Source organism: Ahaetulla prasina, chromosome 2 (genome assembly GCF_028640845.1).
Source record: "Ahaetulla prasina isolate Xishuangbanna chromosome 2, ASM2864084v1, whole genome shotgun sequence".
In the NCBI taxonomy this organism is placed as follows: Eukaryota; Metazoa; Chordata; class Lepidosauria; order Squamata; family Colubridae; genus Ahaetulla; species Ahaetulla prasina.
In genome coordinates this window covers 64386517-64405320 of record NC_080540.1, presented here as the reverse complement: position 1 = coordinate 64405320, position 18804 = coordinate 64386517, and the positions used below count along the sequence as shown (strand labels likewise).

Below are 18804 nucleotides of genomic sequence, written 5' to 3'. Positions count from 1 at the left end.
ATTGTTACATTTCCTTATTGCTGTGTTTCTTGCATTTTTCTCCATGAAAGAACAGATAAAATGTAATATCAAGCAGATACTAACACCAAGCTTCCCAGGAGTAGTCTCTTATCTTGTTTAAATAGAAATATATAAACAGTTTGTTGATAACACTCTAGGAAATATAACTTCCTGTGGGTCTGGAAGAGAAGGTTCAATATGTCTTTTGTAATTTTTGCAAGTATGACCAAAGGACTTGCATATTTTCCATCTGCTCTACTGTGAAGTGGTTTGCAGCATAATGTAGCTTGAATTTTATCCATAAAGTGTGTGGCACAGAGTTTTGTAAGAAAATGAATAGTAATCACTATTTTTTTTTATTGTTCTATGTTTAAACTGTTGCAAGGATGCCTTGCCAATAAAATACAATACATAGGAACAATAATGGAAAAGGCAGTCTGATTAACAGTTTAAATGGGCTGCCTCTAACTACCACAGTCATGCTGGCTGGATGAGATGGGTTTGTAATCCAGCGTGGAAGGTCGTTGAAAAAAGCATCTTGGTATAGTTCAAAAGAACAGTTTTTTTATTCATTTATGAAAAATTGAACATAATAAGGGGAGAAAGTTGATTATGCCTGTATCGATTTACTAGAAAAATAGAAGTGCCAGGTTTTTTTTCACCCAGCATCTCATTTCTCTCTCTTTTTTTTTAAAGTGAGATTTACAGTATAACAATACTAGTGTTTATTGTTACATTTCCTTATTGCTGTGTTTCTTGCATTTTTCTCCATGAAAGAACAGATAAAATGTAATATCAAGCAGATACTAACACCAAGCTTCCCAGGAGTAGTCTCTTATCTTGTTTAAATAGAAATATATAAACAGTTTGTTGATAACACTCTAGGAAATATAACTTCCTGTGGGTCTGGAAGAGAAGGTTCAATATGTCTTTTGTAATTTTTGCAAGTATGACCAAAGGACTTGCATATTTTTCATCTGCTCTACTGTGAAGTGGTTTGCAGCATAATGTAGCTTGAATTTTATCCATAAAGTGTGTGGCACAGAGTTTTGTAAGAAAATGAATAGTAATCACTTTTTTTTTTTATTGTTCTATGTTTAAACTGTTGCAAGGATGCCTTGCCAATAAAATACAATACATAGGAACAATAATGGAAAAGGCACAGTCTGATTAACAGTTTAAATGGGCTGCCTCTAACTACCACAGTCATGCTGGCTGGATGAGATGGGTTTGTAATCCAGCGTGGAAGGTCGTTGAAAAAAGCATCTTGGTATAGTTCAAAAGAACAGTTTTTTTATTCATTTATGAAAAATTGAACATAATAAGGGGAGAAAGTTGATTATGCCTGTATCGATTTACTAGAAAAATAGAAGTGCCAGGTTTTTTTTCACCCAGCATCTCATTTCTCTCTCTTTTTTTTTAAAGTGAGATTTACAGTATAACAATACTAGTGTTTATTGTTACATTTCCTTATTGCTGTGTTTCTTGCATTTTTCTCCATGAAAGAACAGATAAAATGTAATATCAAGCAGATACTAACACCAAGCTTCCCAGGAGTAGTCTCTTATCTTGTTTAAATAGAAATATATAAACAGTTTGTTGATAACACTCTAGGAAATATAACTTCCTGTGGGTCTGGAAGAGAAGGTTCAATATGTCTTTTGTAATTTTTGCAAGTATGACCAAAGGACTTGCATATTTTCCATCTGCTCTACTGTGAAGTGGTTTGCAGCATAATGTAGCTTGAATTTTATCCATAAAGTGTGTGGCACAGAGTTTTGTAAGAAAATGAATAGTAATCACTATTTTTTTTTATTGTTCTATGTTTAAACTGTTGCAAGGATGCCTTGCCAATAAAATACAATACATAGGAACAATAATGGAAAAGGCAGTCTGATTAACAGTTTAAATGGGCTGCCTCTAACTACCACAGTCATGCTGGCTGGATGAGATGGGTTTGTAATCCAGCGTGGAAGGTCGTTGAAAAAAGCATCTTGGTATAGTTCAAAAGAACAGTTTTTTTATTCATTTATGAAAAATTGAACATAATAAGGGGAGAAAGTTGATTATGCCTGTATCGATTTACTAGAAAAATAGAAGTGCCAGGTTTTTTTTCACCCAGCATCTCATTTCTCTCTCTCTCTCTTTTTTTTTAACGACCCTAGTATGAAGAAGGGAAAAAGCGACGAAAGCCCAATTACAGCAGCGTTGACCTCTCTGAGGTTGAATGGGAAGACAGAGATGATGTGGTAAGTGATATTTCAGTCACTGCTTGACAGAAAAGTCAGTTGCACTCACTACCAGCTTGACTGAGCAGCAGGAAGAGAAGAAAGGAAAATGATAAGCCACTTTTAAAAAAATGGGTCCATATTATTTTTATCTCATTTTGTATTAGCCCGTTCCCAACAAATAAGAGTTCGGTTATACTTGAGTAATGTAATAGGAGTTTCCAGGATGCTTCAGTTGTGTTTTTAATTTGTGTTTGTGTGTCTGTATAAGTGTGAGTGTGTAGTTATTACTTTACTTGTTGCATTTACCAGCCCGTCTTCCTCTGGTAATTCAAAGCAGCTGAAGGGGGAAGGGTCTCTCTTCATTTCATTCCTACATAACTCTACTAACTTGAGTTGGAACATTAAGAGAAAAAAATGGGATCTTCAGTGCAACTAATGGAAGAGAGTATAATGGGATCAGAGTCTTTCTGTATCAATACAATTCCTGAGTTTTCAGGTTTACTGTGCAGAGCCTCCCTCGTTTTTAACTACCTACTCTGCTAGCAAAATCAGTAAATCACTAAGAGTGTAGACAAATAAATAAAATCTCTTTTTCCCTCACTTACTTTCTTTTCTCAATATATGCTATAAGAATCCTCGTACATCATTCATTATCCTCAAGTCAACCTTTTGTGAGCAGAACATACACAAAACAGTACTTTCCTAGAGGTATTGATCAAAGGGGCAGTGTCTTTGATCGTGGAGGCATATGGAATCCTTCACAGCTGTTCACTTCTGAAGTTCATCTGATGTCTTCTCAAGTTCCCCAAGTTTCTCATAGCAGCACATTTGCATAATGTAACTTTATCCTATGACTGGAACCAATTGCAAGAAGCATTTTCTTTTACTAGTTCCTAATGTCCACCATTTAAAACCCAGTTTCTACTATCCTGGAAGAGAAATGGCTTCTTTCTCCCTATTTTCAGTCCTGGCTTTCAGTCCTAGGAAGTGGCCCAAGCCTAGGAAGCAGATTCTTACTAGATCGGTGTAGTCCCAGTCAACTCAAGGGCACTAAGGCTTGAATGGCCTGTGGAGAGCCATACTCTTCAGGGCCCATTGGGGAAGGAGACCTCAGGAGTTCCAAAGGGATGAAAGAGTGGCCATGAATATCTGCAAACTGAAGAAAAAAAAAGTGCCAAGAGAAAGGCCAAACATTGATTTCACGGAAACAATGATAGAACTCATATATGCCCAGAACTACTAATACTAATACATTGTGGATGGAGGTAGAGTTGTTTTTCAACATGGGGAAAAAAGGGGAATGAATGTTCTAAAATAAATGTGGGAGAGATGTATTGTTTTATAATATACACTGCCCAGAGTCACTTATTGAGATGGGCAGCTGTAGAAAATATAGAATGAATGAATGAATGAATGAATGGATGGATGGATGGATGGATGAATGGATGAATGAATATAAAAAGTTAACTGCATGGCTGACTACATCATTTCCTGTTGCAGTCCCACAGGATTCTTGGAGGCTTTAACACTAACCATTAAAACAGCTAAAGAGTACAATAAAAAAGATAAAAACCTAACAATCTAAAAACAACAAAAAGCAACCCAAATCCTATTTATTTATTACATTTATACCACACTGCAATTCCTACACAATTCTTGGTGGTTTTACAGAATATGAAAACCATTAAAACATCCACTGTACCATACAAATAATAAAAAACCTATCAATTTAAAAAAAATCAAAAATTTAAATCCAAGTGACAATCCTCAGATGTTCCCTGGAAGATTTCCAGCTGCTTTCAGAAGATCTCCAAGGTCAAAATTGACCTTAGCCTTAATGGGAGGCATCCCGGATAGTCAGCACTCCTAAGAAATAGCAGCCCCTTGAAGCCCACACCTTCTTTAACTGGAGAATCTTCTCCCATCTAAATTGAATTGGCTAGGTCCGTGATGGCGAACCTATGGAACGTGTGCCACAGTGTCCTCTCTGATGTCACATGAACCCCAGTTCAGCTCCGCTGCGCATGCACGCGTGTCTTCCGCCAGCCAGCTGGTCTTCAGTTCTCTGTTGCGCATACACGAGTGTGAGGCGAATGGAGGGGTGTGCCTGTGCATGAACGGGCGTGGTGTGTGTGCAGGGGGCCATGCATTCACCTGCGGGGGCATGCAGGGGGCCGCACGCGCATTGCATTTTGGGGGTCTGGCATGCGCTTTGGGCACTCGGTCCAGAAAAGGTTAGCCATCACTGGGCTAGGTCAATTCTAAGGGAGGAACATGCTCCTTCCAAAATGAGAGCAGTGCTTCCGTGGTTAGATGAATATAGGTGAGATGAGTAGGAAACAAAAGTTTAAAAAAACGTATGGATTCCAAAACTCCTTTGCTTCTCTTTAGTAAAATTCAGATGTCAGATCAAATAACAGCAGCACAGTAACACAAATCTGAACCAAATTTTGCCAAGACAGTTCTATCTTTCTTATGCTATAGTCTGAAATACTAGAAGCTTGCTACTATTTATAAGATAAAATGTATTTTGTTCTATATCCAGACAGATATAGTGACAGATTCACTATGTTTATGTTGTCCATCAAATGCCTTATCTGTTAACCTTTGCAGTTTTATTCTTTTTGTTCTAATCAAACTCCATATTGCTTCTTTCTGGTCATTCTGCAGTTCCCTCCAATGCCATGCTTTCTTTACAAGTCAATTTTCTGCTGTACTGTATCAAAAGTTTTCCTTATGTCCATGACTTAACCTTTGTCTGTTTTTCTGTTACTTCCTCCATAAATCTGATATTTTGGGCATGTTTCATTTTGTGCGAATCCATGCTGACTGTCCTTAATTAAATCTTAATTTTCCAGGTGTTCTCCTTTTGGTTTCTGTTATTTAGCTTTTCCCATAATGTCTGTACCAACTAAAGTCATGCCTTCATGTCTGCCTTTTCACAAATCTTCCCTTGCACCCTTCTCATATATCAGCAATACATTAACAGCTCCTATATCCTTCCAAACTCCAATCATTTCTGAGAGGTTTTGAATATATCAACAGAAGTTCCCCATATTTACAGTGTCACGTCTTTCTGAAATCTGGGATTCATCACGTATCTCTGCCTCTGGAGTATTGTCAGTATTCAAATGTAGACATTTCTTGATCACTTTTCTCTGACTCAAGTTTCTGTCTGCCGCCTTCTCATGTGTGTGTCTGGGTGTGTATGTATATATATATATATATATATACACACACATTTCTGCCTTGTCAACCTACCTTACTCGGGGTTTAAATCACAATATTATTTATGAATCATAATGACCTAAGCAATGTCTGCCTTTACTGTTAACTAATTTCTCCCATCTTCTGTGCCTCCTCAGGTCATACTGCCTGTAATATTTTGACACTTGTGGTCTCAATTCATAGAGATACATTTTGAATGCTTTCTATGTTTGTTCCTGCAGTTTCAACTTGAATAGTCTTCATTAAGAATATATCATTTTCTGTTTCTAAAAAAAATATTTGGGTTTATTTTTATTTTTAAGATTATAATTGAAAATTAAATTGTCCAGGTCAAAATGTCTAATTTTCACGTTGGTGTTTCAACTGATATTTCAACAAAGCAATCGGTATACTTCTCCTCTGTACTTACTGGAACTATCTGAGGAGTTGGTTAGCAGAGTGAGGTGTTGAGTAGATGCTCTAGGCCAGGGATGTCAAACTCACATCGTCATGGTGGCATCACGTGATGTATCGGGACTTTTTTTCCCCTTCGCTAAACCGGGTGTGGCTAGCATGTGATGCATTCGGCCCACAGGCTGGGAGTTTGACAGCCCTGCTTTAGGATGACTGAAACAACATTAAAACATCTGTAAATAAATATATACAAATAGAATTCATGTCAGACTGGAACTCAGACTTTGCTGTGTTGAAGTGTCCTTCAAAATGCTGAATCAGTCAAATGATCTCCAGAGGAACCTACCCATTCTAAAGAAGAATCAACAATAGTAGCCTCTGTTAATTATGCTAGAGACCCCGAACTCTTTAGTTGTTGTTGTTTGGTGGTAAATGCCACAACATAGAAGTGACCAAAGTACCTGTCCAAGACAACCAGATATCATAACAGCCTTCTGAATGCCTCTCCTGTCAAGTAAAAATAACTTCTTATTGTCCTAATCTATTTCCATTATTGCAGTTGTTCTTTATTTGTTCTGGATACATTACATTTATCTTATTGGTTAGTATGAAACAAGCAGAAGAGCAGTTCAGTAAACTACTGAAGAAAAACTATTCTATATTTTGAATCCTATTTCTGGAAGATATTTGGATGAGAATAGCTATATTCAATTATGCTTTGGAGGTTCTTTCTTCCAAAGAAATAACACTGGAAAACATTTTGGGGGTGGGGAATTCAAAGCAAATATTGAACATTGTTATTAAAGCAACCAGGAGAAATAGGCAGATACAAAGAGTATTCCCAACCTGGAAGCCTCTGGATAAATTAGATATGTTGGCTGGGATCAGTACAGTTGTAGTCCAACCCACCATGGGAGCAGCAAATTGTGGAAGACCAGATACTAAAATAAATTGGATATTGTCAAATAGAATCACCCTGGGAATAGTCTTAGTTCTGATAAAACTGATAATTCCATTTTCTTAACTACCCTGCTTCTGATTTTTAGATGAGATATATAAAAAAGACACTTTTTGGTTCTAAAATGGAGACACATTTTATATTTTTATTTCATTATGTGGGGATTGTTTTATGCCAAAGCATGAAATAACCTGTGTCCCAAATACCCACTAATAAGTTTAAAGTGGTTTAATCCTTTAAACTACTTTACCTTTACCACCTCAGTGAGAACTAGGCTGCAGATACATTTGAATCTATGTTGTTGTTGGAAGTGGTGGTTGCAAAGCTATGTCCAACCCATCGCAACCCCGAGGACAACGTTCCTCCAGGCCTTCCTATCCTCTGCCATCCTCTGGAGTCCATTTAAGCTCACACCTACTGCTTCAGTGACTCCATCCAGCCACCTCATTCTCTGACATCCCGTTCTTCTTTTGCCCTCAATCTTTCCTAGCATTAGGCATTTCTCCAATGAGTCTTTCCTTCTCATTAGGTAGCCAAAGTAATCTATTGAATCTATACTGGTATCAAATGTCTTCTAGTGAATTGCTAAATGTCTATGGAGAAAAAACAAGAAAGTCTAGTTGCCTCCTGAAAAAGCACCTTTTGGACAACCATGACTTGGATAACTGAGAATCTCCATAGACATTTAGCTATGCATTTTGGGATGAACACCCTTTGAATGGTGCAGGAGTATGAACGGATTTCCAGAAAAATTACAGAGTACAGGAACCCTTTGTGCTTCAGTTTGAGATGCAAACAACACAAACTCATCCCCAACAGCCTGCGCCTGTCTTCAACAGTGAAGGGACACAGGGCAGAAAACATCTGCAGCCAAGAAGACTCCACACATACAACAGAAACAAAAACTAGAGGAAATAACAGGATTTGAGGTGGTAAAAAAGGTTAAATACTTAGGGGTTTATATTAGCTCATCGAACAAGAAACTTTATAAGAATAATTATGACTTGCTATGGTAAAAAGTTCAGAATGATATGAGTGTCTGGAAAAAATTGCAGTTATCGCTATTGGGGATGATTGCGGCTATCAAAATGAATGTGTTACCTAGATTTTTGTTTCTGTTCCAGATGATACCAATAATTAAGAAAGATAAAAATTTGGAGGATTGGCAGATTGGGATTAATAAATTTATATGGCAAGGTAAAAAGGCGAGGGTTAAAATGAAAATAATTCAGGACTCACGGGAAAGAGGTGGCCTAAAAATGCCTAATTTTAAACTATATTATGAAGCAGTAGCCCTTTCAGTAATAAGTGACTGGTTTAATTTAACGGAGGAAAGAATTTTGAATATAGAAGGTTATGACTTGTTATATGGATGGCATGCGTATTTATTTTATGAAAAAAAGTGGATAGGGCTTTTAAGAATCATGTGTTGAGAAGTGCTCTTTTGCGGGTCTGGAAAAAATATTCTTATAAACTAGACTATAAGATTCCTATATGGGCGAGCCCCAGACATGCAATAGAGAATATAAATATAGAACAGAAACAGGAAATGATTACTGGAGGAAGGAATTATACTTGGTTTCAATATGGGCAACTAAGTGCTAGATGGAAAGAAGATCAAAAAATTGGTATAATGCAAAGGGAGGAAAATTTAATAAAGCAAATTAGAAATCAGACCCAGGAGCATATAAAGAGATTGTATAATGTGTTGCTTGAAATAGATTCGGAAAAGGATTTGGTAAAGGATTGTATGATAAAATGGGCACAGAATATTCAGGAACCAATAATGTTGGAAACATGGGAGAAAATCTGGGTTAGAAATGTTAAATTTACACAAGCACAGAATTTAAGGGAAAATTTTTATAAGATGTTTTATAGATGGCACGTAGATCCTAAAAAATTATCATGTATGTATCCTGATATCCAAGCGAAATGTTGGAGATGTGACTGTGATGATGCTACATATTTTCATATTTGGTGGACTTGCAAGAAAATTAAGGCCTTTTGGGTAAGAATTTGGTGGATTATTCAAAATGTCCTGAAGAAGAAGATAAAGTTCCTGCCGCAATTTTTCCTTTTGGGAATTATAACGGATTGTACAGGGATTGAGACTAAATTGATTCTGAATTTAATAACAGCAGCAAGGCTGTTGATTGGACAATATTGGAAGAAAAAAGTGTTACCTACAATAGAAGAATGGATATTGAAAGTTACTAATTTGGCTGAGATGGCTAAAATCTCAGCTTTTTTGAAAAACAATACGCAGGAAAGATATTTAATTGAATGGAAAAAATGGATTGATTATTTACAAAACAGATATCAGATTAAGAAATATCAGATTGTCTTTGAATAATTAGGAAGTATTATTTTATGTAATGGGGGGTTGGGAAATGAAAAGATTTGTATGAGGTTAATTAGATTAGAAGGGAAAATTTTACTCTATGTTTGGTTTATGTATAACAATACCTTGTGATTGACCCGGGAAGCCCGGGGGGGGGGATGGGAGGGGGGGTTTGTGCGGGGGAGGGGGGGAAAGGGGGAAAAATGTTTTTGTTTGTTAAAACTTTTTCAATTAAAAAAAAAAGAAGACTCCACACATACTTGCACTACTCAGGTGACCCTGAGGAGATAAACCTCCAAGTGGCCTCAATGGCTTTCTAAAAAGAATACAACTGACCAGCTGTCTGCACGGAATATAAATCCTTCCATTCCCCACCATCCAGGCAGACCTATGGACTTCAAATCCCAGAAATCTCCAGCCAATTCTGACAGCTGAAGTTCACAAGTCTTAAAATTGCCAAGGATGATCATTCCTACCTATACCCTTCACTGACGCACAGAAATTCCAAACAATACTTTCTTTGGAACTGTGCCAGTGGTGAAATCCATTTTTTTTTACTGCTGGTTCTGTGGGTGTGGCTTGGAAGGCGTGGCAGGGGAAGGATACTGCAAAATCCCCATTCCCTCCCCACTCCTGGGGGAAGGATATTGCAAAATCTCCATTCCCACCCCACTCTGGGGCCAGCCATAGGTGATATTTGCCGGTTCTCCAAACTACTCAAAATTTCTGTTAATGGTTCTCTGAACTGCTCAAAATTTCCACTATCAGTTCTCCAAAACCTGTTAGAACCTGCTGGATTTCACCCCTCAATTGTGCCCATCAAAAAGAGTAGAATAGGTTGAGGTGGCAGAAAACACCAGAGTCAGGAGTGTTCCTTTATAAGAGGACCCATAGCATCCTTTCAAAATTACTAATGGCTGCATAAGATTTCCTGCCCCAAATGAAGCTGTCTATCTGTGTTCTTATTCTCTAAATGGCTCTCTTAACACTTTATCATTTATTAAGGGAATTGCTTTTAATAAAATTAAAGGAAAATCATTTACCGATATTCACTATTTCTTTTATAATGATCTTTTTAAAGAGCTTTATACACGAAAGTTGATGTTTTATTATATTAGCAGCAATACTAATGTGGAAAGAAAGATGTCCCTCATTTATATCACTGGACACCAATTTAATCCCCGTAGAGGTAGCAAAAGAAAAATCTACAGGATAAATGAAAAACTGTTATCCCAAGCCAAAAACTATATTCAGGGGGTAAAAAAAGAGATCTTATTCCCATATGCATACTTGATCTTAAAAGCTACGAGAGTTTCAGAGGCCCTTTTTTGTAAATTTGTGACTTGCCTGAGGGTTGTGTGGGAGTGGAATACTACAGGCTCTGAGATGGAGAAAAATGAGAAACATGTTAAAGATAAATGGAACAGTTCTTTAAACATTAGAAAGTAGATTGGTAATTAAGACCAGCTCTCCAAGTCCAAAACCACAAAAGTTAAAAAGAGAAAATACTTCCAGAATTGCATATTACACATTACATTTTATATTTAAAAAAACTTAGTAAAATATATGTTTTTATTCGATAAAGCCTATAGCCAAAAACATTTTTAAAACTTTTTACACTTGTTGTCTGTGAAAGAGGGTAGTGGGTTCAAATCAAGATGCCCCAAAATGGGGGGGAAATGCTAACAATCCAGCTTTAATTTGGTCAGCCATACTCAGATTTTTCACAAGAATAAAACAGTTATTTTACTGACAAGCAAGCTTTGCTCCCCTGTGCTTTTCAGCCTTGAAAGACAGCCTTTAACTTCAAGAAAATGGTCACTGTAAATTGTCAAGAGCAAAGAAATGTCACGTGGCCCTATCAAGTATCTGTAGAATTAGAGTACCAGAGAATTAGAAGGCCACTAAAGTCCAGTTGCCCTATTCAATAGAGGAAACTGAACTTAAGCATCTCCCAAAAGATTGTTGTCTAGCCACCTCTGCAATAGATAGGTCCACTTTTTAAATGGAAATAAAAGCTGCAAGGAGCAGGGTGTGATAAATATGATTCAATTTTCTCATATGACTGGATATGATCCTCTGGTTCTGATTTAATGTGGGAGCTCTAGACAGAACCTGTCTCTTTGAAAACAAATTAACACATTTTTTTGTGAGACAGGCTACACTTATTTTAACTGATATTTAAACTTGAATTTTTAAGCTGCTTTGTAAATTAATACAAATACAAGTTGTAGAGGCAGTGTGATCTAGTTTTAGCATCATGACAGCTCACCTTTTAGTCAACAATGAACTGAAGTGCAACATGCTTGGGAGAGGCTCTTTACAACAGCTGGTCTGATTTAGATATTATAGATATTAGATACTTGGTCTGATTTAGATATTATACCATGCAGGAATCTACAGTACCTATATACTACTAAAATTCTTGTTGTCATGATCTTTGAGTCATGGGTCCCAGATTTATGCCACATCATAGAGCAAAGGTTTTTGCACTAAGGCACTTTAGATGGGCTAATTTACAGATTGTGGCATAAATCTGGGACCCATGACTCCTGAGGAAATCGAATTTTGGGAAAATGTTGGCTGCTTCAGTGCTACTGGCTGCTGCTGAACTTATTGGACTGCTGCTGTGGTCATGTGGTCTTCTTTTTCAATGTAGAATAGAATAGAATAGAATAGAATAGAATAGAATAGAATAGAATAGAATAGAATAGAATAGAATAGAATAGAACTTTTTTATTGGCCAAGTGTCATTGGACACACAAGGAATTTGTCTTGGTGCATTTGCTCTCAGTGTACATAAAAGAAAAGATACCTTCATCAAGGTACAACACTTACAACACTTAATGATAGTCATAGGGTACAAATTTAACACTTAATGATCCAACACTCAATGATAGTCATTGTGAGACTCACAATGTTCCCAGCCAGTCTCACAATCCTTTGTTCCCTCCCCACCCAGCAGCAGCCACTTCTTACCCTTCCTGGAAAGGGAAGGGAAAAGTGAGTATTTCTGATACTCCCCGCCAGTTTCTCACAAGGAAACTCAAGGGGAAAGCTGGCAGGATGTAAGAAGTTGTTCCCATTCCCACTGCCTTTTTTTTTTTTTGCCCACACATGGTCATTCTGTTTACGTAAGGCAATATTTCTAAAATGATGACCTAACAAAAGGCACAGCTTTGTCTGATTCAGATTAAAGTGGGGGTGGGATGGGAATGGTTCAGAGCTCACAACAGGATTAATGTAGCAGTGTAGACAGCTCTTTAAAGCAGTTATATCTTCTCCTTGGGATCTCCTGCCTAGTTGCTGTATCTGTGGTATGATCCAGGAGAAAGATAGCTTTGATCTAAGTTATTGGTGGAAAGTACTACTTGAGTGTACTTACACACTCTTTTAAGTACCTTCATATTCAAAGCACTAAAAGGCACTAATATGTGGCATAAATCAGTCCTATCCAAACTACTGAATCAGGGCCAGATGATTTTGTGTATGTCACACCATCATGAAGCAAAAGATGTACTTTATATAATTAGCATTTATGTAATTTAAGTAATTTACATTACTTGCATGGCAAACTTGATATTACTGTGGCTTCTACTAGACACCTAGTATGATTGGGCTTTAGTTCATGTAATCTGTAAATCAAGACTACATAAAAATAGATTTTAAATTAATTTACCTGATTTGTCCATAAAAAAAATCTTGGAAGTTTCTGAGGATGGGACATCATTGGACTTCTTTATTTGGCTGCTTAATTTCAAAGTTTAAAGGCAGGATAACCATATTTAGAGAGAAATACAGGAATGTTTTTTATGAGAGAGAAAGAGAAAGAAAGCACAACCATATCATGTATCATATTTAAGGAATCGCTTGGGTTATGAATTCATGCATTCACTCCAAACCTATACATGAATCATAATGATTTTCTCCTATAGCCTACAACTAACTTTCATTATAACCTTTACTTGCCTGCTGGTAAAGTTTACCAGTTTTAACTTCCTTTAAAAACTAAGCTTTCCAAGCAGTGCTGTGGTAGCACAGTGGTTAGAATGGAGTACTCTGGAATATTTCTGCCAGCAGTTCAGCAGTTCGAATCTCACCAGGCTCAAGGTTGACTCAACCTTCCATCCTCATTTGGTCAAATGAGGATCCAAATTGTTGGGGACAAGATGCTGACTCTGTAAACCACTTAGAAGCAATTTCTGTAAACTGTGATGTGGTATATAAGTCTAAGTGCTAAGTTTATAATATAACTGGAATGGTACCTTCAGTCTTAGACTACTACAACTTGGGACCCAGGCTCAAATCCCATTTCAGTCATGTTTTATTTTATAATCTATTTTTCAACACGATGCTTTTAGAACCTCTTAGACTAAATTCCCAACATTTTCAGCCAAATAATCTTTGGCTCTGGAAGTTGTGATGCAGGAATATATAATGACCATGTCTGGTAGCTAAACAAATTAGAGTGGAAAGAATGCACATCAGGGGTGAAATGCTCCCGGTTTGGACCGGCTCACCCGATTAGGTAGCAATGGCGGCAGCTGGTTCGGAGAACCGGTAGCAAAAATCCCTGGCCCCACCCCCCTGCCCCTGCTGAGCCGCACCATCAGCAGAGGTTTTTTTTTTTAACTTTTAAAAGTTTTTCTTCAGCCAAAACATGCCTTTAAAAGTAAAAAAAAAACCTCTGATGATCACAGGGCTGAGCAGAGATCATCAAAACTCTTTAAAAGTTTTTTTTAAAAAAAACCCTCTTCAGTCAAAGGGAAAAGAAAAAAAACAAAAACAAGGTTTTAAAAGCCTCCTCTGGCGATCCCAGAGGAGTTTCCTGATCCTCACAGGCTTTTAAACTCACTTTTTAACAGCCCCCACTTACAAGAACCCCCACCCATGCCCAGCCAATTCCCCCTCCTCACTTACCTATAATTACTGCTCCTTTCAGCAACGACATGCTTTTTCTTCAGCTACTGAAGAAGAAAAAAAGCTTGCTTTGACTTCCTGCTTTGCTAAATGAGGAACTCTGGGAGTTGAAGTCCACAAACTAAGTTACTAAGGTTGGAGACCCCTGTTCTAAAAAAATAAAATAAAATAATAAAATGAAATATTTGTGCAGCTTTCTGAGATTTAGTGTGTTTCTGTAGTGTTTCTCTCTAACTACACAAACACACAAAATCTCACAAAGCTGTATGTGGCATTTTGTGTGTGTGTGTGTGTGTGTGTGTGAGTGAGTGAGTCAGTTGTGCTATGTGTGTGTAAAGTGTGAAAGTGTGGGGTTCCTGCTTGTTGCAGGGGCCATTTTGGGTGAAGTGCAGCTGCTTTTACATTGTGTGTGAGTCAATTGTGATGTATTGTGTGTGTGTAAAGCGTGAAAGTTGGTTTTTGGTACCACTTATTGTTTTTTATACCTTACTTATTATTTTTATTATTTATTGTTATTGGCCACGCCCACCCAGTCATCTGACCACCAAGCCACGCCCACCAATTAAGCGACGCCCGCAGAACTGGTAGGGAAAATTTTTAGATTTCACCTCTGATGCACATGTACCTATTCTTCCTTTGGTCCAAATATCTTTTAAAATGATGACATATATAAAGAGAAAAACAATATGTTGTCTTAATTCTTTTTTTAAATTTCTTTTTATACTCTTCCCCCCCCCCCTTTTTTTTTTTTCTCTCTCTCTATTTAAGCTTCGAAATGCAATGGTGAATCGGAAAACAGGAAAATTCTCCATGGAAGTGAAGAAAACAGTGGACAAAGGGGTATTTTGTATAGGCAATTCTTTTCCAACAAAATGTAAAAATAAAATTATATACTTGTGTTTATTACATGTAGATGAATTTTGAATGTTGGAATGTCTCTCTGTTATGCTATCATTAATCTTGCCCTAGATTAAATGTTTGCATTTTTTTAAAATTCAAACCTGTCAAACTTTTCATATTAAGCTTTTTTTCCTCTCTTGACTCTAGAAGCGAGTGTTGGTGATGACAAATGACTACTATTATACAGATATCAAGGGGACTCCTTTCAGGTAAAGCAGCTCACAATAAATGGAATATTTCATCAGGCTTATTGCAATCGCATTTCTACAGGCCTCATGAGCTCATTAAAAGCTCATCAGAGGAGACTGACAATAAAATGTCCCTGAATAATGCTGAAAAGAGCAAGGGAAATAGCTTTCCAGTGTGCTTTTTTGGGTTTTATTCAGAGTCGGAAAATTTTTGAAAGATAAATTGCCTGGCCATATCCCAGAGTTGTCATTCAGAAGGCACTTCATTCTGTGCTCTGTTAAGAAACGTGCTTTCTATCTCCAGCTGAATTTTCCCTCCCATTGACAAAAACCCGCACGAGTTTTTATACAGGGCTAAAAGAAATGTATTTGCATGTACACTGTAGATTAGATGTGGCTAACAGAATATTACAAATACACACACTTCTAGGACACTGGCACCTTCGTTATAAATTTGTAGTCCCCATCACTATCTACAAGCAGTTCCTTTTGCCTCAGTCACACATACTCAAAGGCTCAGAGAGTCACGCACACACTCAGAAATGTTATTCATTTGTTATAAGCAATTACATGAAGCATAAACACATCTTGTACTCAAAAGAAGGAAGAATGACTGCAGTGTTTCACTAAAACGTTTCCCATCCACAAAATAATTAAACAATATCCAGACTAGTAACACTGATCCAATGATGCAACACTTAGTGATCGTAGATGCACTAGCAAATAAAATGATTAGAATTTATTTATACAGAGCTTAGTTCTACATATTCATGGAATGCCTGTTCCGGTAACTGAACCACAAATCAAATCCAAACCACGACACAGTCCATATGCAGTTCTTTTCGTAGTGTAATTCTGCCTTTAGTGAGCAGGCTGGAATTCATTTCTGGCTGCGACACTGACAGGCACCCAAGACTGTCTACTTGTGCAATAAACCAGCACCACTCAACCAGACATTAGAGCTCAAACATATGCACCAATCAGGGATTACTCAGGTAGTAGGATTGATGCCAAGAGGACCATACTAACTTACACTGGAGACAAGACTACATTCTTTAGGCAAGGTCCATAGGAGCCTCTGTAAATCAGGTGAACATAGCCCAACGTCTAAAACTCCTCTACTACCTAGGGAGATTCCATAAGCTACCATTTTGGAAGCTTTCTGTATGAAGTAATTGCACAGAAAACTCAAGGCTCTTCTTTCAGTTCAAGCATAAATTCTCCTGATGCTCTGGGGCTATCATCCCACAAAGCAAATTTTCATGAAATAGATGTGAGTGCAGATGCAGAAAACTGTTGAACCATCAGTGCAATTTCTTCTCTTTTCTTCTTTGTCAATTCTCCGGTCAAGTTTCTAAGTTTCTCATGTTGTCATGGTTTCAGAGCAGTAGTTGTTACTTACATAAAATTGGTATCCAATTCACAAATTGGATCAGATTCCAAAAGGAGAACAATGGGCTTTTACTCTATTGGCCTCTTTTAGTCACCTGCGCTACAGGTAGTCCTTGATTTACAATGGTTCATTTAGTGAACATTCAAGGTTACGACCGCACTGAAAAAAAGACTTATGATGATTTTTTGCACTTACAACCATTGCTGCAGTCCTTTGGTCACGTGATCAAAATTCAGATGCTTGGCAAGTGACTCATATTTATGACAGTTGGAGTGTCCCAGGATCACATGATCGCCTTTTGCAAGAAGCAAAGTCATTGTGGAAGCCAGATTCGCTTAAAACTGGGTTACTAACTTAATAGTGGCAGTCGTTCACTTAACAACTGTAGCAAGAAAATTCGTAAAATGGGGCAAAACTTGCTTAGCAAATGTATCACTTAACAACAAAAATGCTGGGCTCAATTGTGGCCATAAGTCAAGGACAACCTATACAGTTAAATCAGTATTTTCAAAAATGTAAGAAACATTTTAAAAATGCAACAATTATTGCAACCCGCCGTAGTGCTGCCCTTAGTATTTTATGGCAATACTGTTTCCATCACAACAATATTAAGCAAGGTTAACAAATGTAAACAAAAAATTACGCCAAGTGTCTCATTAAGATCCGATTTTCACATTCTTGGATTTCCTTGCTCTCAGCAGCTCTGCTAGCTCTTATACTATCTGTAAGGATTATTTTCCATACAGATGATTTTCATTTATATGAAAACAGCCTCCTCCTCTACAAGCCTATGGGCAGATTCTAGTCTTGCCTGAACAACACTGACCTTGGTGAGTGTTCATTTTCATTTGCCAGAGAGAGCAGGGGTTATTGCACTCCTAATAAATATATACAGTCCGTTGCTGCTGGCACAACAAACATAAAATGGCATCAAAGTGGATGGTTGGCCAAGACGTCCAACCACCAAGGTCATAGAAATAAAACAAAATTGTTTCTAGAGCAGGAATTAAAACCTTAGGGAGTAATTATCTTTTCCTGTATTTTCTAGCTTTGTTTATGCCACAGTTTTTATGGTCTGCTTTTTGTTTATCTGCACAGTTTAGGTGTGGCTCTGTCTAGAGGACATGGCAAATATTTTTTCAGAGGGAACGTGACAATAGAAGAAGGTAATACTTGATTGACTCAATCAGATTCCCATAAACCATGTCATTGTGCTGATAATAATGATCTCTGGGTACACAAACCATCAAATTTGATATCTGTGTGCATGAATGTATATTTGTGTGCAAATGGTAAAAAATGCTTTCAGTGTAAGTATAATAACCTTTGCATTTTCTTAGCAATTATCAGGGGTTTCCAGCTACCTTTTTTAAAAATACCTGTTTGACTTCTGAGTCTAGCATGCAGCCCAAAAATTTCCCATTAGAATACTGATGGAATCCATTTCAGGTTCCTTAGAATTTTTAGAAATTGCACATAAGTACTTACTGACAAAAACCAATGGTGTCAATAATACTACGACTGAAGCATTGATTTGATCCTTTAGATCAGGTATATCAAATTCACGTTGTCATAGCAGCATCACGTGACATATTGGAACTTTTTTCCCCTTCAGTAAACCGGGCATGGGCGGGGTCAGCGTGTGATGCCTATGGGCCACGAAGTTGACTGCCCTGCTTTAGACAGCATAGCAAATTGAGAGGGAGAGCTTTCATTCTCTTGTGGTCATGCAGTTTTCAAATCTGCGGCTCCTGAACTTAGATGCAAAAATCATTCATTTACCCCGGTGTCTTCAATTAAAGACAACCCAATAGAAAGTGATGAGAAAGGCAGCTTCTTGGTACACAGGAAAACCTTTTCTACTTCTTGGAAAGAGGACTAGATTAGACCGTTGGGAGAGCAATCTTCCATGCCACTCTTGGTAATTTTTGCTACCATTTATAAATTCCCAGGAACCCCACTCACAATTAATGCTATGCCTAAAGAGATTCTGCTGCTATTATTATAAGGCTTCTGATTTGTCTTCAGATTGTACAATTTTTTTCCATTTTTTTTAATTCAACAAACCAGTTCTCAATAGCCATTTTCCAAATGTTTCCAGATCACTGATGCTCCCTTATTATTAACAGTATGAAAACAGTAATATAAATCAGGGTTGCCGATCTTTTAACTTGCATTGTGAGGTGGAATAAAATGAATTTAACTTAAAGCTGGAAAAATAGCAAAGGGGGGGGGATCAAACTTGGGAGGTT

At 37.4% G+C, this 18804-nt stretch overlaps 1 protein-coding gene across 1 annotated transcript in view; it reads left to right on the top strand.

Moving 5' to 3' along the window:
- CACNA2D3 (calcium voltage-gated channel auxiliary subunit alpha2delta 3) overlaps nt 1–18804 on the top strand; it is a 688395-nt gene that overhangs the window by 571373 nt on the left and 98218 nt on the right. Inside the window, exons 18-21 of the mRNA XM_058170578.1 lie at nt 2166–2249; nt 14840–14911; nt 15119–15180; nt 17651–17718. Of these exons, the coding sequence (XP_058026561.1) occupies nt 2166–2249; nt 14840–14911; nt 15119–15180; nt 17651–17718 (286 nt within the window). The remainder of the gene's footprint in view (nt 1–2165; nt 2250–14839; nt 14912–15118; nt 15181–17650; nt 17719–18804) is intronic.